We start from the raw sequence: 25,281 nt of genomic DNA, 5'->3' as shown, positions 1-25,281 counted from the left end.
TTTTGCCGTCAGGTCAGGCAAGGCCTGACCTCTTGCAAGTCCGTTTTTGGTTAGGGTGACTTTTGGGATTCCAAGGAGAATTTGCATAGGGTATTTGCAAGTCCTTTGAAGGGTCTCCTTTCATTCAGTAGGAGTGTCCGACTTGCTCTGTGCTGGCTCCTGGGTTTGTTGATTAGTAAACAGATAGCTCTTGTGAAGCTCTGGCCCTCTTATCTCTGAGCCTTTGGAGTTTCAGGCATTTGTTGCCCTTCAGGAAACTCAGGAAATTAACTTTTTTCTGCCAAGGCCTTTTCCCTATCTGCCTATTTCTTTTCTACCTCCTCAGTGGCAGGTGCTGCAGGGATGAACTCCAGGACTCCCTAAAGGGCCAGTTCAGGACACTGAGGCCATTCGTTTAGAGAGACCCTGAGTCAGGCGTGGTGGTGCATGCTTGTTAACCCCAGTACTCGGGAGGCTAAGACAGGAGGGATCGCAGGTTCACAGCCAGCCTCAGCTACTTAGGCTCTGTGCAATATTTTGAAACAGAGTCTCACTAAAAAGAATGAAAAGAAGGCTGGGGGTGTAGCTCAGAGGTAGAATGCCCCTGGGTTCAATCCCCAGTACTGCGAGGAAAATAAAAAGATATCATAAAGGCAGAAATCCCTTTCATCTTTTTTCCATCTTGTCTCCTTTGCTTTTCTCTCTCCATTCATTTCCCTACTGTTCATTTCCCATTTTCCATCTTCTTAAGTTACATCTTTCTTTCATCCCACATCTAATTGCCAGTGTTACCAGTAACGCTGTGGTGTGCTGTGTCGCCCTCTGGTGGTTCACTGAAAATACCTCAGGATCCAGTCCCTGCCGGTCCTTCCCCTCCCTGGAAGATGTGTGCCGAGCAGAGCTTGATGAAACAGAAGTGATGCACCACTGAGCGTTAGAGAGCCCTGTCCCCTCCACCCTGGCACATAGTCCTCCTGACTTTAGGAGAAGACTGTGTGTGCAGTGGCTTGCATGCACTTGTACTCCCAGATGACCGGGAGGCTGAGGCAGGAGGGTCACTTGAACCCAAGAGTTCCAGGACAACATAGTGAGACCCTGTCTCTTAAATTTTTTTTTTCTTTTTTGCGGTACTGGGGATGGAACCCAGGGGCCTTCTACCTCCGAGCTTCACCCCCAGCATTATTTCTTTTTATTCTTTATTTTGAAACAGGGTCTCATTGAGTTGCAGAGGGCCTCACTAAGTAGCTGAGGCTGCCCTCGAACCACGATCCTCCCGTCTCAGCCTCCCCAATGCTGGGATTACAAGCGTGCGCCACCACGCTCGGCTTAAAAAGTTTTAATTAAGAAAAATTAGGGGGAGGATGGAGATTTGTATCAGTTTGGCCTGAGTTTTAACTCTAGCTTCCTTGTTAATCTTTATATCCTTGACTTATCATTGGCACGCTCTAGGAAAGGTGCTTTTTATCAATGGGTGACGTTTCCAAAGAATAAATCTGAATTTGTGCGTCAAAGTGGATATGTCTTCATGGCCCATTAGCCAAAGCCCCACCCACAAAGTGGTGTTTCGGGCCCATGAAGCCAGCATCTCTCAAATACGATATAAATAAACTCCTGCAGTTCTGAGAAGCAAGTCAGCATTCTTTCCCAAATTTATGAGCGCTGGGCTCTTAAAAGTACCTTCAGAGGGGCTTTCCAGTTCTGTATGTTGCGCATTTGCTGGTACAGGCAATTTCACATTTGCATTGCTAATGGCCTCTTCCTGAATGTGCTTGACATTTTACTTGGCTTTGAAAGGACTTTTATACTGCTGCTTTTTTTCTTCCCAGGAGCTGCCTTGAGCTAATTAACCTATTCCCTGACTGGCTGGGCCTACTATATGCAAATGTTCTCATTCCAGATTCTGACATATCTCTCTTCCATGAACAGCTCTAATGAAATCCAGTGAGGTTATGCTGGAGCAGGGCGCCTGTGGGGCCAGCAGGGGGCGCACAGGACAGTTCTGCTTGAGTGGATCTCAGAAAGGAGGGTTCCTGGCTAGTTGGTATGAGAATATAGGCGCTTATCCAATTCTCTAAGAATGACTCTTGGAGTCTAAAGATAAAAGATCACTATTGCTGCTTTGCAAAAAGCCAAAAGGGGCAACTTTCTGGATGCTTTTGTAGTTTAATTTTATTCCGTCTTTGCATTTGACTTGTGGGTGTCGGGTCTGAGTTATGTGCTGTGTGCCCTTTGTATGGGAGGGCTGTACAGAATGAAGTTATTTAGGACTTTGGAAGAGCCCTAGGTTGGAAGGATAAACAACTCCTTAAACTTGATGGGGCTTCTTCATTCCTTCAGCATCAATATTTTGTCTTTGTGTTTCTATCCTAGTCTTAAGTGCCCTCTCTCATCACGTGAGAAATCCTGTTTTATTAAAAATGTTCTTTGAAGCCGGGCGTGGTGGCGCACGCTTGTAATCCCCGCGTTTGGGAGGTGGAGACAGGAGGATCGCGCAGGTTCGGAGCCAGCCGTGCTGGCTTATGAGACCCTGTTTCCAAAAAAAATAAAATAGGTCTGGGATTGTAGCCTGAAGGTAGAAGGGCTTCCAGGAACCCTAGTACCACATCATCATCATCATCATCATCATCATCATCATCATCATATAATGCTCTTTAATGTTATGGCACCAAGTTTCTAAACATCCACCTTCCTCTACCTGGTCAAAACCATCAGGAGGGGAACTTGCTGTATATCATTTGTTATTTTATCCTGGCTGATCTGTCATGTTGAAGCAAAAACCAGCAAGAGGCATTAATTTATTGCCCCTCTCTAACTCTCCGCTTAGGGTGGAGGAGTGGAAACCAGACAGGAGAAATTTGAGAGTTATTCGATGTAACAGGAGAAAAGAACAAGGGGCTGGATCACAGCAGGAATCACACTGTTTCTCCCACCCAGATGAAGTTTGAATGCTGAAGGTGTAGCCTGACATCTTTTTAAATTTTTATTCATGTATTTATTTATGGCACTGGAGATTGAACCCAGGGCCACTCTTCTATTGAGCTATACCTCCGGCCCTTTTTATTTGGAAACAAGGCTTGGGTAAGTTACTCAGGGTGGCCTTAAACTTGTGATCCTCTGGTCTCAGCTTTCTAAGTACTGGGATTATAGATGTGGTTCACCTGGCCCAGCCAGATTGTTTTAAAAACAGATCTTAGGAAAGAGAGTCTGGGAGAAAAGAAATGCCAAAACCCAAAGGCCTGCACTTCTCAAAGTCCGGCCCCACAGCTCTCAGAATCAGAACGGGTGACAACGCACACCTGCTCTGCTGATATCCACAAGAGGATTACACACTCTGCTTCCTTGGCGTGGCTCCTGTGGGTTCCGCAGGTCCTCTGCCTCATGCTGGTGTGCCGTGGGTCTCTCCACACAATAATGACAATCTGGAGTTCAGTGGTTACTAAGAGACTGAGCTATGTGTTAATAAGAAAGGACCCCGGGGACACTTGGCCAGGTTTGAAAGCACAAGTGTGATCCGTCTGAAAGAGGTCTCATCTCTAGTGTTAACAGTGAGTTAGCTCTTTGCAAAGAGACAGAGGAGGTGGTGTGAGCAGAGAAGTCAAAGACAACTTGGATAGATAGATGAGAAAGAGACAGCGTCAAAGCCAGTACATGACCCTCGTTAAGAACATTTTCAGTATGTCAGCCTTGTTGTTATATATTTGTTTTTCTAAAATATATAATCAAATGCATTTTCAACTGTCACAGATTTCTTTTGGTTTTCTGTTTGTATGAGTGGCTGAATTAGGAATTTTTTGGAAAGCTATAAAGAACTATAAAGGATGGCTTGGGGCTGCCTCTGCTGAGTTGCTGTGTACGTGTGTGCGTGCACAAGGGAGAGACTTTGTAGATCCAGTATGGACACTGAGCCAAGTGGCCTCTTAGGAGTATTGGCTCTGGCAGATGAGGTTTCAGAAATATCCAGCCAGAACCACTCAGCCCTCAACAACAACTTCTATTCAGCACTCAGAAATAACGAGGCAGAAACCGGGCATGGTGACGCACACTTGTAATCCAGCATTCGGGAGGCTGAAATGGGGAGAACTGCAGTTCAAGGACAGCCTCAGCTACTTAGCGCAACTCAATGAGACCCTGTTTTAAAAATAAAGAGACTAAGCCGGGTGTGGTGGCGCACGTTTGTAATCCCAGCACTTGGGAGGCCAGACAGGAGGACCGTGCAGGTTTGAAGCCAGCCTCAGCTACTTAGTGAGGCCCTTTGCAGCTCAGTGAGACCCTGTTTCAAAAAAATAAAGAATAAAAAATAGAGCTGGGCATGTCGCTCGGAGGTAGAATGTCCCTGGGTTGGGTTCTATCCCCAGTACCACATAATCAATTAATTAAACTAAAAAAATAGGGCTGGGATGTAGCTCAAAGGTCAGTGTTCCTGGGTTCCATCCCCAGTACTGCAAAAAAAAAAAAAAAACAGGCAGAACCACATAGCATTCAGCCCCTTCCCAGAGCCTGGCTCCAAGGGCACCGTTCCCCTAGCCGTCACTGGGGTCCAACCCTTCTCGTGGGCTTCCTCTGCTCTGTCACCCCAGGAAAGAAGAGTTTAGGACTAAAACCAGCACTTTTGAAGAAGAATGTGAGAAATACATGGCCTTCCTCAAGGAGGAGGAGGAGGAGGGGGGAGGGAAGGAGAGGGAGAAGAGGGCAATAGGGGGAATTCCAGGGCTGTCTTAGGGGAGTTAACACCATTTAAAAAAAAATACTTTCAAGTTTTGACTACCTCAGATTCTTTTAATAATCCTCCTTCAAGACCTGCGAACCAACGTGACTGGTGTTTTCTCTGCTTTAAGGCCAGGGCTGTGATGGAGTCCCAGGGGCTCAGTCTTAGTCTTGCCTGGGCTGTTTCCTGGCTCCCCCAGTGCTAATATCTTTATTTCCTCCCTCCCCCTTCCCTTCCCCATCTCTCCTCTCTCCCTGTCTACTTTTTTCTTTTTCTCAGAGTCCGGACCTGCTCCTGGCCTAGTGCGCCCACGGGGAGATGATTCCTCATGAAGAACCTGGCTCCCCTGCAGAAATCAAATGTGACTTTCCATTTATCAGACTAAAACCAGAGCCCGCCAGCCAGTGAGACGGTCACCGTGGAGGGGGGACGGCGAAAGATGAAATCGAACCAGGAGCGGAGCAATGAATGCCTGCCACCCAAGAAGCGCGAGATCCCCGCCACCAGCCGGCCCTCGGAGGAGAAGACCAGCGCGGTGCCCAGTGACAACCACCGGGCGGAGGGCGTGGGATGGCTCCCCAGCACCCCCAGTGGCCGGGGCCACGGGGGCGGGAGGCACGGGCCACCTGGGCCTTCTTCAGTGGAGCTGGGTTTACAGCAGGGAATAGGTTTACACAAAGCACTGTCCACGGGGCTGGACTTCGCCGCGCCCAGCGCTCCCAGGTCGGTCCCTGCGGCCACCACGCTGCCTACGGCATACCAGCCCTCCCAGTCGGGGACCCCGGCATCCCCGGTACAATATGCCCACCTGCCACACACCTTCCAGTTCATCGGCTCCTCCCAGTACAGCGGGCCCTACGCAGGCTTCATCCCTTCGCAGCTGATCTCCCCGCCAGCCAACCCGGTCACCAGCGCGGTGGCCTCGGCTGCGGGGGCCGCCACGCCATCACAGCGCTCCCAGCTGGAGGCCTACTCCACACTGCTGGCCAACATGGGCAGCTTGAGCCAGGCGCCGGTCCACAAGGTTGAGCCTCAGCAGCCACCACCGCCTCCGCCACCGCAGCACCTGGGCCGGGCTCCCGGGCTCATTGCCGCAGGGTCGCCCCCACCCAGCCAGCAGAACCAATACGTCCACATTTCTGGCTCTCCGCAGAGCAGCGGGCGTGCGGCCTCTCCTCCAGCCATCCCCGTGCACCTGCACCCCCATCAGACCATGATCCCGCACACGCTCACGCTGGGGCCCTCGTCCCAGGTGGTCGTGCAGTACACAGACTCCTCTGGTGGCCACTTCGTCCCTCGGGAGTCTGCCAAGAAATCCGAGGGCAGCAGCCGGCTGCAGCAGGTCATGCAGGCCAAGGAGGTCCTGAACGGGGAGATGGAGAAGAGTCGACGCTATGGGGCTCCGTCCTCCGTGGACCTGGGCCTGGGTAAGCCCGGCAGCAAGTCGGTGGCACACGCCTACGAGTCCAGGCACGTGGTGGTGCACCCCAGCCCTGCCGACTACAGCGGCCGAGACCCTTCGGGGATCCGGGCTTCTGTGATGGTCCTGCCCAACAGTAGCACGCCCGCGGCCGACCTGGAGGTGCAGCAGACCACGCACCGGGAGGCCTCCCCCTCCACGCTCAATGACAAAAGCGGTCTGCATTTGGGGAAGCCCGGCCACCGGTCCTACGCGCTGTCGCCCCACACGGTCATTCAGACCACGCACAGTGCCTCAGAGCCTCTCCCGGTGGGGCTGTCGGCCACCGCCTTCTACGCGGGGACCCAGGCCCCTGTCATCGGCTACCTGAGCGGCCAGCAGCAAGCGATCACGTACGCGGGCAGCCTGCCGCAGCACCTGGTCATCCCGGGCACCCAGCCGCTGCTCATCCCCGTGGGCGCCGACGTGGAGCCGCAGGGTGCAGCCCCGGCCATAGTCACATCGTCACCCCAGTTCGCGGCCGTGCCTCACACCTTCGTCACCACCGCCCTGCCCAAGAACGAGAACTTCACCCCCGAGGCCCTGGTCACGCAGGCTGCCTACCCGGCCATGGTGCAGGCCCAGATCCACCTGCCCGTGGTGCAGTCGGTGGCGTCGGCCGCCGCGCCCCCCACGCTGCCGCCCTACTTCATGAAGGGCTCCATCATCCAGCTGGCCAACGGGGAGCTGAAGAAGGTGGAGGACCTGAAGACGGAGGACTTCATCCAGAGCGCCGAGATCAGCAACGACCTGAAGATCGACTCTAGCACCGTGGAGAGGATCGAGGACAGCCACAGCCCCGGCGTCGTGGTGATCCAGTTCGCGGTGGGGGAGCACCGCGCACAGGTAACGCCCAGGAGCCCCAGGGCCGCACAGGACGGTACCCGCTAGCTAGGTGAATCTTCCTCCTTTGTACCTAGGCCTCAGACTAGCCGTTTCCAGTGTTGCCTAAGAAAATCAATGTTGTTTGAAATGAATGAGTCTCGCTGTGTTAGATTGGGGCCAGGACATATTGTGCTTGGGTCAGTTACGGAAAAGTCACCGCTCTGGTTGTTTTCCTGTCTTCTGTTGGGACGAGGATCCCGGAATGAGGGTCCCCAGGTCCTCCGGCCTCTCAAGTGTTCATCTTATCAGGAAGAGATGCAGGTCACTGTTCATGGTGAGAAGGTTAAATGCTACAGGCACTGCTTACCATTTCAACATCTGTGTTTTAAGATAGACACGTTCTAGCCTGCCTGGTAGCACGTGCCTGTAAATCTAGTGCTTGGGAGATTGAGACAGGAGGGTCCCGGGTTGGAGGCCAGCCTTAGGAATAGTGAGACCCTGTTTCAATAATAATAATAATAATAATAATAATAATAATAATAATAATATGATGATGATGATGATGATGATGACGTTGACGACTTAAAAAGTGCTAGGTATGTAGCTCAGAAGTAGAATACCCCTACATTCAATCCCCAGTACCAAAATAAAAAATTAAAAATAGGCATTTTATTATTTAGGTATGGTATAGCTAAAATATCAAGAGATAACTTGTTGAAAAGATGGTTTGTTAGACTTTCAGGTGCCAAGAAGAGAGTGTGCCCCACATCATAGGAGGACATAGGGGAAAGTACCAAGCAGAACGGGCCAAGGTAAAACATAGATAGGGCCTTTATTGTGGTTTCCATGAGAAGGAAAGGGAGAGGCAGGTGGCAGGCTTGGAGTTGGCTAGTATGAATAATTTGGGTGGGCTCTGGGGCAGTGGGGCTGTCCCTAGTTGCCTGGTAGCCAGCCTTGTGGTGAAAAGGGAGGTAGACACTGATAGACCATTATAGGTAGATGGAGTGTGGGCTTTGGTTGTTTTGCCTATGAGAAGCCTGTTCCCAAGTGAGTCCTTTGCTTTCTCTAGCAATCAGCTAGACCTAGGAGAAGCAGTTCCTTCTGGGCCAGCCAAGACCCTAAAATGTCAAAGCATGCAAATGAAATATGTGGTTTAAACAGGCGTGGTGGTGTATGCTTGTAATCCCCGTGCTTGGGAGGCGGAGACAGGAGGATCACGGAAGGTCAAAGCCAGCCTTGCTGGCTTAAGAGACCCTGTTTCCAAATAAAAATATTAAAAAATAGGTGTCTGGGAGTGTAGCTCAGAGGTAGAAGGGTTTCCAGGAACCCCAGTACCACACACACACACACACAAAAAAAAACAGTCCTAGAAGTCAGGACCTTCCCAGGTGACCCCCTAGGCTTGTGAAAAAGCCAGATGCAGCCATCATCATATTAAAAACTGGAGAGCCAGGCATGCTGGAACACACTTGGAATTCCAGCATTCGGGAGGCTGAGACAAGAGGATCGGGATTCGCAAACAGCCCCAGCTTCTTATTGAAGCCCTTTTTAATTCAGTAAGACCCTGTTTCAAAATAAAGACTAAAAAATAGGGCTGGGGGTGTAGCTCGGAGGTAGAATGCCCCTGGGTTCCATCCTCAGTACTGGGGGGGGGGGGGGGACAAAACCTGGAGGTATATATGCCAGGCATGGTGGGACACGCCCATAAACTCAATACTTGGGAGGCTGAAACCAGGAGGATTGCAGGAGGTTCCAGACCAGCCCCAGCAGCAAGGAGACTCTTAGCAACCTAGTAAGGCCCACAAAATATAAAAAAAATAAAAATAAAAAGGGCCGGGGGTATGGCTCAGAGGTAGAATAACTCTGGGTTCAGTCCTCGGCATCACAAAAATAATAGAAAAAATAAAAAATAAAAACCGGAGGTATGATAAGCTTTCTCAACTTCTAAGGGATCCTTCAGTCCACCCTTTCCAAAATCTTAAAGCACATGCATGTGTTCACTTCACAGCCCATTTATATGAGGAGCAGTGTCACTGCCCAAGTTGCTAGGAGTCCAACAGGCTTTGCCCCCACCTGTCACCTCTCTTATCTGGGCATCTCTCTGGGCATTGTGTGTGTGTTACTAGGGAGTGGAACCCAAGGGCTTTCTACCTCCAGGCTACGCCCCCAAGCCTATTTTTTTTTATAATTTATTTGGAAACAGATTCTCACTAAGTTGCTGAGAGCCTCACTAAGTAGCTGAGGTTGGCTTCGAACCTGTGCCATCCTCCTGTCTCAGCCTCCCAAGTGCTGGGATTACAAGCGTGTGCCATCACACCCCCGACTCTGGACATGTATGTTTTCTGAGGAGTTAAAAATACTCATCTGTGACAGGGCTCCCTCAAGGTGTAAGTTGGAAATAGCTACAGAATAACTTGTATTTGGGATATCCAAAGAAAACAAAGCAAACAAGTAAGTCTGAATTGCTTTGGGCGCTTTCAGAAGATCAAGCAAAGACCATTTCCCAAAATGTTTTCCACAGCTGCCTGTGAGTGACTACGCTGTGAGCTTTTGTACATCAGGGCCCTGTATCACTAGGAGCTTTTAGCCACAAATAGATTTTTAAGCTGAGATATCATTTAGTTCTTTGGTGAGGCCCAAGAAAGATTTCTCCAAAGTTCTGATTCAAAAAAAGCAAATGTCAGGATTTTTATAAGATGAGGTCACTGGCTCCCGTATGAAGTCAGAACCTTCTTTCAGCCAGGCGTGGTGGCGCACGCTTGTAATCCCCGCGCTTGGGAGGCAGAGACAGTAGGATCGCACAGGTTTGAAGCCAGCAGTGCTGGATTAAGAGACCCTGTTTCCAAAAATAAAATAGGTCTGGGAGTGTAGCCTGGAGGTAGAAGGGCTTCCAGGAACCCCAGTACCATAAAAAAATAAATAAATAAATAAATAAAACCTTCTTTCACTTTTTTCCACCATAGCCAGATCACCAAGTCGCTTTGCTGGCAGCTGAGCTGCAAATCAGCAGGTAGGAGGTTAGTCAGGGCCTGTTCAGTCTTCTGGGCAGCTCCTCTGCAGCGGTGCCTTGTGCTGAAAAGGGCTTCTGCAGGGAAGGGCAAAAGGGCCGTGGTCCGCTAAAGAGGCAGTTTGGGTTTCATGCCATTTAAAAAAAAAAAAAAATACAAGGCCCAGGGACAACCAATGATTTGTTACTTTATTCCCGAAGCCTATCAGAAATCGGCTGACATCATCTGCAGCTAAAATACTCTCCAGCTGCGTCTGCCACACGTGACAGGTTGACCTTCAGAGGGAGGGAAGGGAGAGGGGACGGCTGTCCAGACTTGATGGAGAGTCCCAGAACCTTGTGAGGGTCTCTCTAACAGGCTGTCCTCCCCGGCCCAAGGAATTGCCTAGGTCTGCTGGGATGGTAAGACACGGCTAAGACATCTACCTACAGAGAAATGTGCAAATTGTTGAATTTACACAGCAAAATCACCAATTCTGGGGACGTTGTGGAAGAAGAGGTTGTTTTCTACATGGCAGATGGCTTCATGACTCTAGACATGAATCCTGCAGTGAACAGTCAGAGAACGTCTAGCCTCGGAGCCGCGGCCACTCCCGGTGTGAGCACCGTGTGGGCAGTAGACCGGGGCCCGGGCTTCAGGTTTGGGAGTGGGATTGATTATTTTACCTCTCTCAGTAGTAGTTACTTTCATCTCTAAAACACATAAATTGATCATCTCTTCGGCCTCCTCTGTTTTTTATTTTTTTTTTCCATCTTTTGCTTCTTTACCTTCCAGAATAGACTTTGTAAAATGTATTGGCCTCAGCTAACAAAACATTAAAGGGACTTTTAGGGGAACCTTTACGGACCCTCGGGCTAACCAGCACACAGACGCGCTAGGACCAGAAGCCATCCCTTGCCAAACAGAGAGGGAGTTATTTTGACGGGTTTTTTAAGGAGCTGAATTCCCAATTGCTTCTTTGGAAAGATGTGCTAATGTTTTCTTTGGCTAAGTCGCCAGACAAGATAGCAAAGGAAAAAAATGCTTGCATGCATTGGGCACTGTCACTGCGGTTTTCCTGTGCCTGGGCCCCACATTTTGCTCTGTGCAGGCAAAACGTCCTGGGGCTGGGGAAGAAGGAACCTGAGGTGCTATGAGCACTGTGTGCACCAGGAAGGCTCCTTCCTCTGTAGGTGGAAGATGGTGGCACATCCCGCCACAGGGGGATACATTTCTGCTCCTTGCCACTTGTGGGTTCTAATTGAGCACCCTAAGCGACAAGCAAGTCGCTGCCCTTGGGCCTCACTCCCATATATAACCCACGTCTTCAAACGCAAGGCTGTGTGTGTGGCAAGTCCCAGATGGGACTCCAGGCAGTAACCTCAGGAGCACCGCACGGTGTCCTCGGGTAGGGAGCTGGCTGGCTCCTGGGCAGGGGCAGGGCTAGAGCCACAGCCTCTGTTCCCACCCAACCCCCAGGAGTGCTGGAACCTGGGACCGGGGTTATTTACCTTCCCTGCTTCAACGCTGGTGCCTCTGGCCCTGAGAAGTGAAAGCTTTGCTTCTGGACAGGAGCTCACGCTCTTAGAAGACCCCATGGAAGGAGTAAGAATCTATAAAAGCCTAGTACGAGGGCCGAGCTTTGACCCAGTGAGCGCAATGAGCCGATTCTCGCCTGCCTCTGCCTATGTGTGGCGGAGGAGCGCATAATTCCCATTTCTGAGTGCCAGCCTGCGTGAGTGCTGGTGATCTTTGTTTCCAAGCACGAGCTGGGCAGAGGAAGGATGGATTAACAGTAACGCCCAGTTCAGGAGACGATGGAAAGTCTCCCAGGCTGCTCTTCCACCCACCGAGATTGTTAGCACATGCCTATTAGGAGAAGAGCCCCCGCCCCGGACAGCCCCAATGGCAAACATAAATGTCGGCTCCTATGAGCAGCCTCCCCTGCGCTCTGTCTCCTGCTCCCTGGGTTCAATTTTCTGATGAGTATTTGCTCCGTGGAGTGGTAGTAAGATGATTTGTGAAGTGCTCAGGCCAACACTTTTCTCCTCCAGCTGCTATTTCCCTAAATGCTGAGCTCCCGATGTCATTGGAGCTGCCTGAGATGGTTTCTTCTACTTCCTTGGAGGCTGCTTAAAAATGCACTGTCCCGGTGTGGGTGAGCGCCGTTCCCACGGTGCTGTGTAATGATGTACTTACTGCCTGGCGACCGATGGCTTTGCTTTCATTCCTCTATTTTTTTTTTTTTTTTTTTTTTAGTTTGACTGCTGGGGACTGAGTCATCCGAGGCAGCCTTATGCCTTGAATGGATTAGCCCAGCCCTAAAAATAGCCAAGGCACTCATGCAAGCAACAAATAAGCCCGCAGAGTCAGTCCCTTAGCAGCCAAGGCAAGCCCGCCTGCCAGCCCTCACTGTGCATTGCCTGGTGGGAATGAGTCCTAATGCATCAAAGAAACAAACAAAAAAAAAATAGATATTTGGTCATGCCCTGAATGCAGAGCCCCGTGCTGGGCGTGTGCCCTAGCTGTTAGTAATAAATGTCCTATCAGTTCAAACACCGGAAAGGCTCTAACAGAAAAACTGTAGCAAACCATGCTGTGTGTCCCTAAAAAAATAAAATCCTGGCACAGCAAGATGGACCTGTAGTCCCAGCTACTGCTCAGGCTGAGACAAGAGACTTGCTTGAGCCACAAGTCTGAGACCACCTAGATAAGGTAGCAAGGCTACCTCATGGAGGGGAGGGGAGGGGGGAAGGGGAATGTGCTCTTTTAACCTTTCTTATGTAAATCATCCCGGATAGGCAGTCCTATATTTATGATGGAAGCTGGTTTTCATAGACATTCTTTATAGCTCTTTTCCCTAGTACCGGAGACTGAACCCCTGGGCACTACCACTGTGCTCCAGCCTAGCCTTTCTCTTTGGAGATAGGGTCTTGCTAAGTTGCTTAAAGCTGGCCTCAAACCTCTGATCCTCCTCTCTCAGCTTCACAAGCATGTGCTATCATGTCCCGCTTGTTTGTATCTTTTTAAAAAGTTAATATTTTATTGTTTAAAGTAGTTTTGGATGTATGAAACATTGAAGACAGCTAGGGTTCACACACACACAGTTTCTTCTATTGGTAAAATATTGCAGTGGTGTAATACATTTGGTACAATTTGTGAACCAGTATGGGCAGATTGCAGTTTGCATTAGGGTTTACTATGTTGCACGTCCTGTGGGTTTGGATAAAGCTGTGGCGCCCGCATGCCAGTGTCATCCAGAATAACTTCACCACCCTCAAACCCCTCTGCTTCGCCTGCTCACCCCTGCCCGCCCCCAGGCCGCCAACCCGGGCACCCATCATTCTTTCTATGGTCTCTATTGTTTTATCTTTTTCTAGAATGTCATGTGGATGGGGTCCTACAGGATAAATCCTTTTCAGACTGGCTTCTTCAGTTAGCAATATGTATTTTCAGTTCCTCCATGTGTTTTTGTGGCTTTGATAGCGCATGCACACGCGCGCGCACGTGTGTGTGTGTGTGTGTGTGTGTGTGTGTGTGTGTATGTCTGAGAGAGACAGACAGACAGAGACAGAGAAAGAGAAAGACACAGACAAACACTGGGATTGAACCCAGAGATGTTCTACCCCTGAGCAACAACCTTAGCCCTATTTTATTTTTTATTTACAAACAAGATCTCACTAAGTTGCTGAGGCTGGCTATGAAACTGGGGTTCTCCCACCTCTGCCTCCCAAGTATTGGGATTACAGGCATGCACAACCATGCCAGGCTAGCTGGAGTCTTTTTAACACCAAATATTGTAATATTTTTTATTTACTCTGTGTGTGTGTTTACTAGGGATTGACCCCCCTCCAGGATTTTCTACCTGATTTACATCTCCAGCACTTTTTATTTACGTCTTTATTTTTTTATTTTTTATTTTTGGTGGTACGAGGAATGGAACCCTGGCTACACTCCAGGCCTATTTTATATTTTATTTGGAAACAGGGTCTCTTAAGCCAGAGAGGCTGGTTTTGAGCCTGCGCGATCCTCCTGTCTCCGCCTCCCAAGCGCGGGGTTACAAGCGTGCGCCACCACGCCCGGCTATTTACTTCCTTATTTGGAAACAGGGTTTTGCCAAGTTCCTGTGGGTCTTGCAGTCACCAAGCCCTGGCCTCAAACCTGCAATCCTTCTCTCTCAGCCTCCCAACTACTGGGGTTACAGATGTGAGCCACCATGCCAGCTTATGCTGTTTTGCTATAAGGCACATACTTTCAGACCCTAAGAGAGGAGGGCACCCGGGGCAGTACCTGTGTGCCATCCTTCAACATCCAGTGCCTCAGCATCAGAACAGCCATGGTCACGGCTTGGGCGCGGTGTTTCTCCTGGCCTCCCAGCGGGACCCTCTCATAAGCAGGTCTTGTGAGCCACACTGCAAGGCCCGAGAAGCACCCGGCTTCTATTTTGGGAGTCATATTTAGAGGTGTTGCTGTGCCAGGGTGCGGGTTTCCTGAGCATCCCCAAAATGTCTCTGCCAAAGGCTGAGTCAGGCTTCACATGAACATGATCGAATGTTTTAAATAGAATGTTCACAAATTTTCTTACACTCAACCGAAGCATTGCAACTATTTTTATTCATCATTTTTAAACATCTAAGTAAATGGATCTCTTGCTTACCCCCCCCCCGCCTAATTTTTACAAACAGGCTTTTCTGATTTCCTTTATGTTGAGACCATAGTTGGGCAAACTGTTTTTAAAAGAAGAAAGGCACACATTGGCTTTTCCTTACAGGTAGGACAGCGTTTCACTTGCAGACGAAGGTAGAATTTCCCAATCTAGCGATTTCGCAAAAAGACACACGGAAACCCAGCACCTGAGATGGTCCATTGTTCTCAGATACAGACAGAGTTTGCATGTTTGGGGTAGTATCATGCAAAAAAAAAAAAAGGTTTGTAAAGCAGATGTCCTTCCCATTTGTGAAAAAAGAGATCCTTGTGAAACAACAAGCGTTTTGTTTTCCTTCTATCCTGTTTTTGAAGAGATGTACATATGCGTGTATGTAGAGGTGGCACCAACCTAAGATTAAAACACACACCCGCCGGGCGTGGTGGCGCACGCTTGTAATCCCCGCGCTTGGGAGGCGGAGACAGGAGGATCGCACGGGTTCGAAGCCAGCCTCGCTGGCTTAAGAGACCCTGTTTCCAAATAAAAAAATATAAAATAGGTCTGGGAGTGTAGCACGGAGGTAGAAGGGCTTCCAGGAACCCCAGTACCACCAAAAAAAAAAAAAAAATACACACACACACCCAGAGTGTAAATGTGTTTACACACACAGTGTTTAGCTATAATAGTTATTGATGTAGTTAAAGGTGTGTTATTGAGCTTTCATATAGAAGAATGGCAGAGAATCTTAGGTCATTAGCCCGGCAAAGAAGGTAACACTGAATACCTGATTATCAGCCCTATTACACCTCCCCGGCTGGAGACAATGATTTTAGTGGAGTAGGTTTGGGGGGGCTGGAGAGAGATGAGCGGCAGGGTTCTCCTAAGAGAACTGGTGAGCAAAAGAGTAGACTCTGGATAGGAGGGAGGAGGGCAGAAAGGGGCAGGGCAGGGTAGCAGGTGACCTCAGCCTGAAGTCACAGGTGTAGCTGCACGTCATCCAGAGATGAAAGACAGGCTTCAAGCTAATGAAAGGACAAAGGCTCTCCACACTCACATCTCATCCCAAGTGCCTGGAAAAAGATGTATTCATGGCATGGAAAGATGTTTTGCGGCCAGCCGCTGGGATTACATAACACACGCTTATGGTCTTGACCCATGAACTTGCTGTCATTGGGGTTTAATCAGAGACCCTCCTGGGGAAGGTGTGGAGCCCCGAGTCACAATGTGAATTAGTGATGATTCGCTTAGGAGCAAGAGTAGTGGCAGAGAGTGACGCAAGAGTGATTGTGTGAAGTCATGATGAGTTTTATGTCCGGCAGAGGAAGGCTGAGTGAGGCAGCTGTGGCTCAGCCCATAGAGCTGTCTGTCAAGGGGGCCAAGCCCTGGTTGTCTAAACAGTGACCTCTGGTGGCTGCTTGTACCATTGCAGTCTTCTTCCATCTAGAAAGGAAACATTTTTTAGATTTTTTTCTTTTTTCTTTTTTCTGTACTGGGGATGGAACCCAGGGGTATTCGACCTCCAAGCTACAGTCACCACACTTGGCTAATTTTTTTAGGTTTTTTCCTGAGCTCCTGTTATGCCAGGAAGTAGCCTAAACTTTGGGGATAGAACAATGAGTTTAAGGGAAGAGAGGGGAAAAAAAAAAAACAGCATGCAGAAAAGTACAAAAATAATGTATCAAAAGATAAATGTTATGGAAAATCAACCTGAAGATAAGCTGAGAGCCGAGCATGGCGCACGCTTGTAATCCCAGCATTTTAAAGGCTGAGATAGGAGGATCCTGGTGCGAGGACAGCCTCAGCTACTTAGGCCCTTTGCAACTCAGTGAGACCCTATCTTAAAATAAAGAAAAAATAGGGCTGGGAGTGTAGTTTGGGGTAGAATGGCCTTGGTTTCCATACCCAGCATAGCAAAAAAATAAAATAAAATAAATAAAAGAAGGAAGAAGAAGAGGAAGAAAAGAAGCAGCAGCAACAACAGCTGAGGATGGACAGTTGTCTTACATAGGGCAGCCCAGGAAAGTCTTCCTGAGAAGAAGGAAGGTGTGAGCAAAAAGGATTCCAAACAGGAATACCAGGTGCACAGATGGGGAGGTGCAAGGGTCTTTGGCACGAACAGAACCAGCAGGACCAGTGCTGCTCCAGACACAGGACATCGGTCGGGCCTGTTCATAGCCACGGTTTTCCCCAGAGATGCTGGCTTGTCAGGGTGAGGGTGCCAGAGGTAGTGAGAAATGGGCTATCTGGAAGAGGAGCCGATAGGATTTGCTTGCAATTCAGGTGTGTGTGGTGTGATAGAGCAGATGATACTTATATTCCTGGCCCTTTGACCTGAAAAACTTTGAGTTGGGGAGGGTGGGGAGGTGTCTGTCCCATCAGGTTTGAGTTTTGCTGATTAGACACAAAAGCACACATCATCAGGCAACATGGAAGCCAGGACCTAGATGCGCCCTTGCGAAGCTGCTCGTTTGATATGTATGTTCCTTTCCTCAAGAAAGGCAAGGAGCTGCCTTTTCAATGATAATGGAATTTCTGCACTAGTTCTTAACAATCAATTAACCTTTAGGAATGTTTATGTTCTTATCACAAAACTAATTATAAAAACAGGTTTGTTATGAACACTTTATTGTACTTAGTTGAGACAGGTTCCACAAGATTTTTTTTAATTCTCACCAAAGACAGAATAAACATTTTTTATGGTTCACAAACATTCAGATTTAAAAAAAAAAAAACATTATATAGTTCAGGCTATTTGTGGAGACAGATAGCATTTGAGCCAAGCATAATGGTGCATGCCTATAATCCCAGTAGTTAAGATTATTATCTTCCTAGTATCTATTAGGCTGAGACAATAGTGAGTTCACAGATCTGAGGAGGACAAAACTATCAGTAACTTAGACCCTGTTTCAAAATAAAAAGGGGTGGAGGGTGTAACTCAAAAGTGGATGCCCAGCACCAAAAAGACAAAGCACCATTTAGCCTGAGCCGTCCAATCCACTGCTTCCAGCCATCAGGTAATCGGGAGAATCCTTTGCCCCATTGTGGCTTGTGAAGGCACAGTTGAGTGTGTCTGGTGGCGGCATCTGACGTCTTTCCCAGGATGGCACAGAATGCAAAGCCAGAATTTAGGAAGAAGGAACCAGAGACGAGCCTTGGAAGTGATGAAGACTCTCTCAGGTTAAAATAATCCCAGGAGCCTCCGAGGCTGGGATTGGAGCCTGCCGAATGGTAGGCCGGTGCTGGGGCCAGCGGCCGGCACTGGAGCCTGTCTAGAGGCAAGGCCAGTGCTGGGGCCTCCGAGGCCGGGATCAGAGCCTACCGAGGGGTAGGCTGGTGACGGGGCCAGTGGCCGGCATCGGAGCCTGCCTTGAGGCAAGGCCGCTATTGGGGCTTCCGAGGCCGGGATAGGAGTCTGTTGAGGGGTTAGGCTGGTGTCAGGGTCAGCGAGGCTGGGACGGAGCCTGCCTTGAGGCTAGGCCAGTGCTGGGTCCACAGAGGCCAGGATCAGAGCCAGCCGAGGGGTTAGGCCGGTGTGGGGGCCAACAAGACCAGAATCGGGGCCTCCCATGAGGCAAGGCCACTGCTTGAGCCAGCGAGGTCTGGATCAGTCCACCGGGTAGCCAGGCTACGACTGGGGCCTTCAAGAGTGGGATCAGTACTTGCAACACAGCATGCACAGAGAAATATCGCAGAAAATTAAAACCAGATGCTTCCCCTAATCAGCAATAACTAGGAGGAAAGGGGCAACAGGAAGAGGTCGAGTTATAGAAAGGGACCTATAGCGAAGCAATTAATGTGACCAATCAGAGGGTATGGAATAGGGGAGGATGGAGCCTCTTTAAAACTTAGGAGGTACATAAAATGTATCAGAGGTAATCGCCAAACAAGCATGGGATTGAGGGAGGGAGAGGTAAAGGGATGGGGAGTGGATGAGGGCTAATTGGATGATGTGTGCTTGTATATCCTCTCAAGTCTTGTATTCCCATGTGATATATGATTACAATGCACCAATAAAAAAAGTAATAAATAAAATAATCCCAGGAACATCAGCTCCTTTCACTGCACATTCGAAACCAATCATTCTCCCCTTCTCTCCCTCCCTACCCCCACTCATTTCTTTCCTCTTTCTCCTATTAATTTTCTTTCCTGAATGTTTCAGTAGACTCTTCTAGTTGTGAACCAAACCACAGCATTTGATTCTAAGGAAGGCCTGTCTTTGGAATTTTGAGAAGTGGTTGTAATGGAAGACTCCTAAAATGTCCAAAAATGCCATGGTCTATTTACTGGTGAATATAGATACATTGATAAGCACAGCTTTTAGAGTAATCAATCGTGGTGCCTGATTTAAAAGCCTTAGTGAGTCTACAAATATTTTGGTAACCAGTGAAAAATCTTCATAATAGATATATGTGTGTCTACAATAGATATTATTGTCAGAACATTGGCCGAGTATTGGCCACTCGGAGGAGTGTATATGATACAGTTCACATACCCAGACCCTATTCATGACTAGGTGTCGGGCTGTCCGCCAGCAAAGAGGTGGTGTGCCCAAGAGCAGGGACTTGGTCATCCAGACACGCAGAGCAAAAAAAAAAAGAGGCCAACATGTTTGGAAATAGGGCTTCTAGTATTATAAACATCAAGTTATGTCTGACTGATATCAGGCGGGAATAAGCAAAACCCTGGTAGATTCTTTTGAGATATTTACATTTGAGAACTCTGTATGACTTGAGAATGCTCCTAAATAATCCCCATTTGATATAGGATTTTTGTCCTCATTTTATGTCATTAGAGGGACTCGAAGAGGTTTTTAGGTTTTTTGAGAAAGGGTTTTTAGGGTCTGTCCCAAATTGGTCCCCCTACGTAACACTCAGTGAGCATCCCCATTTGATCCTATGACTATTCTTTTTCACTTGATAAGTCGATATACAAACACAGGTTGAGGGTGCCTAATCTGAAATCTGAAACTTTTTTAGAGCACAAACATGATGCTCAAAACTTTTTTTTATTTTGGAGTAATTCAGATTTCTTTTTTGGATTAGGAATGCTCAGCCTATAAAGGTTATATACACATTCCCCCCACCCTAAATTTTTTTCAGTACTGGGTTTGGAACCTCAGGGCATTCTACCTCCAAGCTACGCCCCCAGCCCTATTTTTTTATTCTTTATTTTGAAACAGGGTCTCACTGAGTTGCAAAGGACCTCAGTAGGTAGCTGAGGCTGTCTGGTAACCTCGATCCTCCTGTCTCAGCCTCCAAATGCTGAGATTACAAGTGTGTGCTGCCATGCCCAACTTTAATTCTAGAATTTCCAGGGGTCTTTAAAAAAAAAAGATTCTAGTCCTCTACCGGCATCCTCAAGCTCATCTCTAATTTTAAATATTTTGAGCATAGTCCTTGAAAGTCTGCATCTCATGACTCCATTTCAGAGGCCCCTGTGTGTCTGTTTTTATTCTCTGTTGTCTTTACCAGTGTTTGTGCTGTCTCCTCTCCTCATGCCTCTCTTCTTTTTAACTGAATGTTAGTCTTCTATCTGCAGAAATTTTGGTTGAAATAACTCAAGGCAGTGCAGTTGTAGGGACTGAAATTTCGATCTGAGTACAATGCTTAGTGACCACAGCCCCCAGAGTGGGGTTTGCCCAAGAACACCCCCTTTCTGTACCCCAGACCCATCCCTGCCCCCATGCTTTGAGATACTCAACAGCCCATTTGGTTTCACATCCATTCATTCCACTTTGGAATGATCAGAACAGGCCCCAAACAAAGCTCTGGCCATCACTGCTCTTGATCTGACCCAGTAACTGTCTGCTTTGTTTTCTGTCCTGTGCCTTAAGGAAAACTGCATTTTGCACAGTTTTTGTTTTTGTATTTAGAGTTTTAGTTGTCCTCTGCAGGAGGCCTTGTGCAAATGATCTAGCCTCCTGCGTCTAAAAGGACTGCTGAAAACTGGCTTTCAAAATGACTCCCTTTTCTTGTTTTTGTTTTAAGATAAAGTTGAAGAGATTGGGTAGTTTGTGAGAATTTCTAAAAACCTGTGGCATGTCTCAGCCTCACTTTGAGGCAGCAGGTGGACTTGGCTGGTTTGCAAGCCCTGGGCCCCCTCTCCTTGCCTTCGTTCACACAGCGCTGCTCCCGGGAATCTCTTTCGCTCCCTATCACATCTCTTTAGCACAGCATAACCTCATCCTCCCTCCCTCCTGGTAGATGCCTTTCCTCTGCCTTCCAGCAGCTGCTCCCAGCTCCATAGCCCCACCCACCATGAGGATGGGCAGTTGTCAACCATGGTTTCTTTGGCCTGCTTGATCGTGAACCTCTTCAGGACTAGGGCTATCTTCACCCAATTTCCTTAGGTCCATCATGGACCCACAGTGGCCTGAAGAAACGTCAGCTATTAAAAGGATGCTGGGCTTCTGTTATCATTAAATAACAAAAACAGCAGAGACTAGATGTAGGGCTTGCCCTTGTGGGTGAACCGTACTCTTGAACTGTCCGTGTTCCAACAGTGACCTCCTCCCAGATCTCTCCAAATGTTGCTCAACATTCAGGATCCTGGGAAGCTTCCTCTAGTTACTCTAGCCCTTATTGATAATTCTAGAATTCCTAGAATATACTTAGCCAGTAAATATTAGTCTCCAGCCACCGGCCAGTTCCCCAATCAGCGACTAGGGACATAGAAATGAACGCTACGTACCTTCCTTGTGGAGTTTACAGACAGTCTCACTGATCCGCGCTTGGTCCTGTCAAATGGGATAATGACTGTTGTCCACTGAGCCAGCCAGTGTAGGCCAAGGCTTGGGCTCCTGAGTTTCCCACAGAGCCGCCACGCTGGTTGCCAAATGCTAGGTGGCTGTTGTGTCATTGCTAGAGAGAGGGTCAGTGCTTCATGTAACAGAGACCTGGCCAGGCATGGTGGCACATGCCCGTAATCCCACTACTTGGGAGGCTAAGATAGGAACATCAAAGGCTTGAGGCCAGCCTGCACAACTTAGTGGAATCCTGTTTAAAAATAAAAAGGGCTGGGGGTGTAGATCATAGGTACAGTACCCCTGGATTCACACACACACACACACACACACACACACACACACACACACACACACACACCACCCACTGTAAAGCTAATATTTAGTAAAACATTTCAAATGCTGAATGGACTTTTACACTGGACAGTTTTCACCCTGGCTTCTGCCCAACATCTAAATATGGTAATTACAATTAAGTGGGAAGTGGGGAGCCTCATTTTTAGTGTGTTGCTGGGGGTTAGGGGGAAGAAGAAAGTCTAGAGGCGCCCCCTTCCCCACCATGCACGTGCATTAGATGAAACCATAATCAACCATTTTCATGTATTTCCTCCCTCCTTCCTCTGTTCCTGCAGGTCAGCGTTGAAGTTTTGGTAGAGTATCCTTTTTTTGTGTTTGGACAGGGCTGGTCATCCTGCTGTCCGGAGAGGACCAGCCAGCTCTTTGATTTGCCGTGTTCCAAACTCTCGGTCGGGGATGTCTGCATCTCGCTGACCCTTAAGAACCTGAAGAATGGCTCTGTTAAAAAGGGCCAGCCCGTGGATCCTGCCAGCGTCCTGCTGAAACACGCAAAGACTGACAGCCTGGCAGGCAGCAGACACAGATATGCCGAGCAGGAGAATGGAATCAATCAGGGAAGTGCCCAGATGTTGTCTGAGAATGGTGAACTCAAGTTTCCCGAAAAAACAGGATTGCCCGCAGCATCCTTCCTCACCAAAATAGAACCCCCCGGCAAGCCCTCGGCCGCCAGGAAAAGGAGATGGTCAGCCCCGGAGACCCGCAAGCTGGAGCAGTCGGAAGAGGAGCCGCCCTGGACTCTTCCCAAGCCCTCGCTGATTCCTCAGGAGGTTAAGATCTGCATTGAAGGCCGCTCTAACGTGGGCAAGTAGAAGCCGAGCGGGGACGGGAATTCGGCTCTCCCGTACCATTTGTATCCAGATTACTGTACTGTAGGCTAAATAACACAGTATTTACATGTTATCCTTTCCTTTAGGTTTCTGTTCTAACCTTGTCATTAGTTACAGCGGTGTGTCTCGGGAGACCGGCGCGCACACTTTGTAGAGTGTCCGGGGTGGAGGGGCAGGCAGGTGGAGGGTAGGTCAGAGCAGCGACAATCTGAGATCCAGGCATCCTGGGTGGCATGAATGTGGTTTCGCCCGCACCTGCCTGCTCCAGCAGCATCCCATGGGCACCGACTCCCGCTAGTTTTATGAGAAAGTTCCATGAGAAGGGACCTGCAGGAGGGCATAGGGGTTGCGTGCCTGGGGGGGGGGGGGGCATGGGTGCCCAGGTGGCAAATGAGCATCTTTTTCTCTGCCTCTCTCTCAGCTTGGCATCGGGGCTGTGTCCAGAGCTGTGTGTGCTTCTGGGGTTGCCCCATGCGGAAACCCCGCGAGGAACCCAGCTTCGGGGCATCTCGGGGGAACAGGCATCAGAGGGCAGATGGAAAGAGCTCAGTTTCAAAGAACATTTTTTTCTCTCCAACCTATTTTACAATAAAAGCAACTTTAAATCATATAGATATATATTTCCCCCTATGGGGCCTGACTGCACTGATATATATATATATATATACATATATATATTTTTGTTTGTTTTTAAAGAGCAACTGCCACACACGGGGTTTCATTTGTGCTTTACTAGTGTGGTGATGTCGCCTGGGCGTCGTGGTGGGCAGGGAAGCCTAGTTCGCTCCACAGCGGGGCGGTGGGAGCAGGGCCGGGGGCCGGGGGAACACCCATGATGGTTGCGGTGCAGTGTTAGGAGTACCAATCAGGTGATTGCATTGACTTGTTCCCAAGAGGTAGATGCAGACTGCCCTTTTCGGTGAGAGCCTCAAGCTCTCCGGGTTGAATTTGCAAAATCTTTTTTGTCTTTTAACTCTAGTACTGTTTATAGTTCATGACTATGGACAACTCGGGTGTCACTGTTTTTTCCGATTCCAGGGTGACACGAGGAATTAGATTTTGAAGAAGAGCATTTATTATTATCTCTAAGCACTTCAAATGCTGTTCACACTTTATTACCAAGCATCTTGGTGTGTCATTCAATGAGTACTGTATCTCACTTGAAACTCTTTGGGAAGAAAAACAAAAGGAAAAAAAAAAACTTAAGTTGCTTTCTTTATTTTTTATTTTTTCAACACTGTAACTGTTTTCAGCTCTGCCCGGCTGCTCACGAGCAAGCTCTGGAAAGTTTCAATGTGGTTTAAAGGGATGTATGTGTGACGGTAAATGACCACCAAGTACTACCTGACAGGAGGCACTTGTCACTTTGGTGTTGGAGGAAGAGTTAAAGGCATATGCAGAGTTGGCAGAGAAACTGAGAGAAAAGGGGATGGAGAGAAGAATACTCATTTTTGTCCAGTGTTTTTAAGATGAACTTTTAAAAAGAACCTTGCGATTTGCACATCTTGAGTTTATAATTTGTGTGATATTCCTGCAGTTTTTATCCAATAACATTGTGGGAAAGGTTTGAGGGACTGAACGAGCATAAATAAATGTAGCAAAATTACTTTCTAACCTGCCTAAACTTTAGGCCATTTTATAAGATTATGTTTCTTTGAAAATTCATTTTGGTCTTTCTACCACATCTGTCATGAAAAGCCAGGTCTTACTTAGCAGGACAACTCTGAGAATTGTCTTCAGATTCATTAAGAGAGTTTCCCATAATGACATTTATATATGTGAGCAAGTTTTTTTTTTAAAAAAAACAATTACTTTATTATTGTTTTTAATATTATTTTCAGAATGACTTTTACCAGATCAAGATTTACTGTTTGGTACAAACCCAGAAAAGGTATTTCATAAAGTTTAAATATTTTCATTCCCAGAAATCTAGAATATCATTTTGTGGGTTTTGAGTACATCTTAAAGTGCTTTAAAAAATAACAACAAAAATATGTTTTATAACTAGGGAGAAGTTTTTAAATATTCTTCCTTGGATGGCTGCAGCTAACCAGAACAAACACAGATTTGATTTCTCATTTACCATTGAAATACCACTCTTCCATTTCACAAATTAAAAAAGAAATCCTAATATCAACCCATACATTGGCTATCTAGTATTCATTTACATTTAGCTCTCAGCAGGACTAATGATTTTTATAAACCACTTTCTGGGGTGTACCAAAAACATTTGACTAGGTTTAGCATAGCTCAAATCCTTCCTGGTCTTGAATTTCATTACCCTCTTAGCATGCTAGCAAAACTTGGGTGGGCCCTTTCTTGTGGTCACACTGCTTATTTAGTGCTGTATTTTTTTTAATGTTTCTGTTAGAGAACTTGCTTAATCTTCCATATATTCTGCTCAGGGCACTTGCAATTATTAGGTTTTCTTTCTTTTTTTTTTTTTAACCTTTGATGGTAAGAGGAATACGGGGCTGCCACATAGACTTTGATCTCATTGGTACCACTACTTGCAACAAACAGTTCATGTGGGCCCAGAAAAACATGCCCCATCTTCTGGCTTCCTACAGCATTGAACTGACACACACCCACTCAACCAACACTAAAACGGGAAAACACACACGGTTCGTAGCAATAGGAACATCACCATCATCATCATCATCTTCTCCATTTGTGGTTCTATCTCAAGTATAGGAGTTGTAAAAGTCACTGGTTCTCTCTCCACATTGGTCCCATTTCATTATCTGGCTTTCTT

The 25,281-nt window shown here is 47.8% G+C and overlaps 1 protein-coding gene across 2 annotated transcripts; it reads left to right on the top strand.

The window, feature by feature from the left end:
- Positions 1–5,123: 5,123 nt before the first annotated feature.
- Positions 5,124–22,508, top strand: ATXN1 (ataxin 1; the record flags this gene model as incomplete). Of its 2 annotated transcripts, none has more annotated exons than XM_080710647.1 (2): positions 5,124–6,989; positions 21,975–22,508. In XM_080710647.1, the coding sequence occupies 2 exons, from the start codon at positions 5,124–5,126 to the stop codon at positions 22,506–22,508; spliced, it is 2,400 nt and encodes a 799-aa protein (XP_080566773.1). The 2 variants fall into 2 exon arrangements, with proteins under 2 accessions (XP_080566773.1, XP_080566772.1); XM_080710646.1 differs by having other exon boundaries at positions 5,124–7,010.
- Positions 22,509–25,281: the final 2,773 nt, after the last annotated feature.

The sequence above is a fragment of the Muscardinus avellanarius genome (assembly GCF_963383645.1).
Source record: "Muscardinus avellanarius genome assembly, chromosome: 14".
NCBI classification, from domain to species: Eukaryota; Metazoa; Chordata; class Mammalia; order Rodentia; family Gliridae; genus Muscardinus; species Muscardinus avellanarius.
The sequence above is the reverse complement of the archived record's forward strand: the minus strand, read 5'-3'. Positions and strand labels throughout refer to the sequence as shown.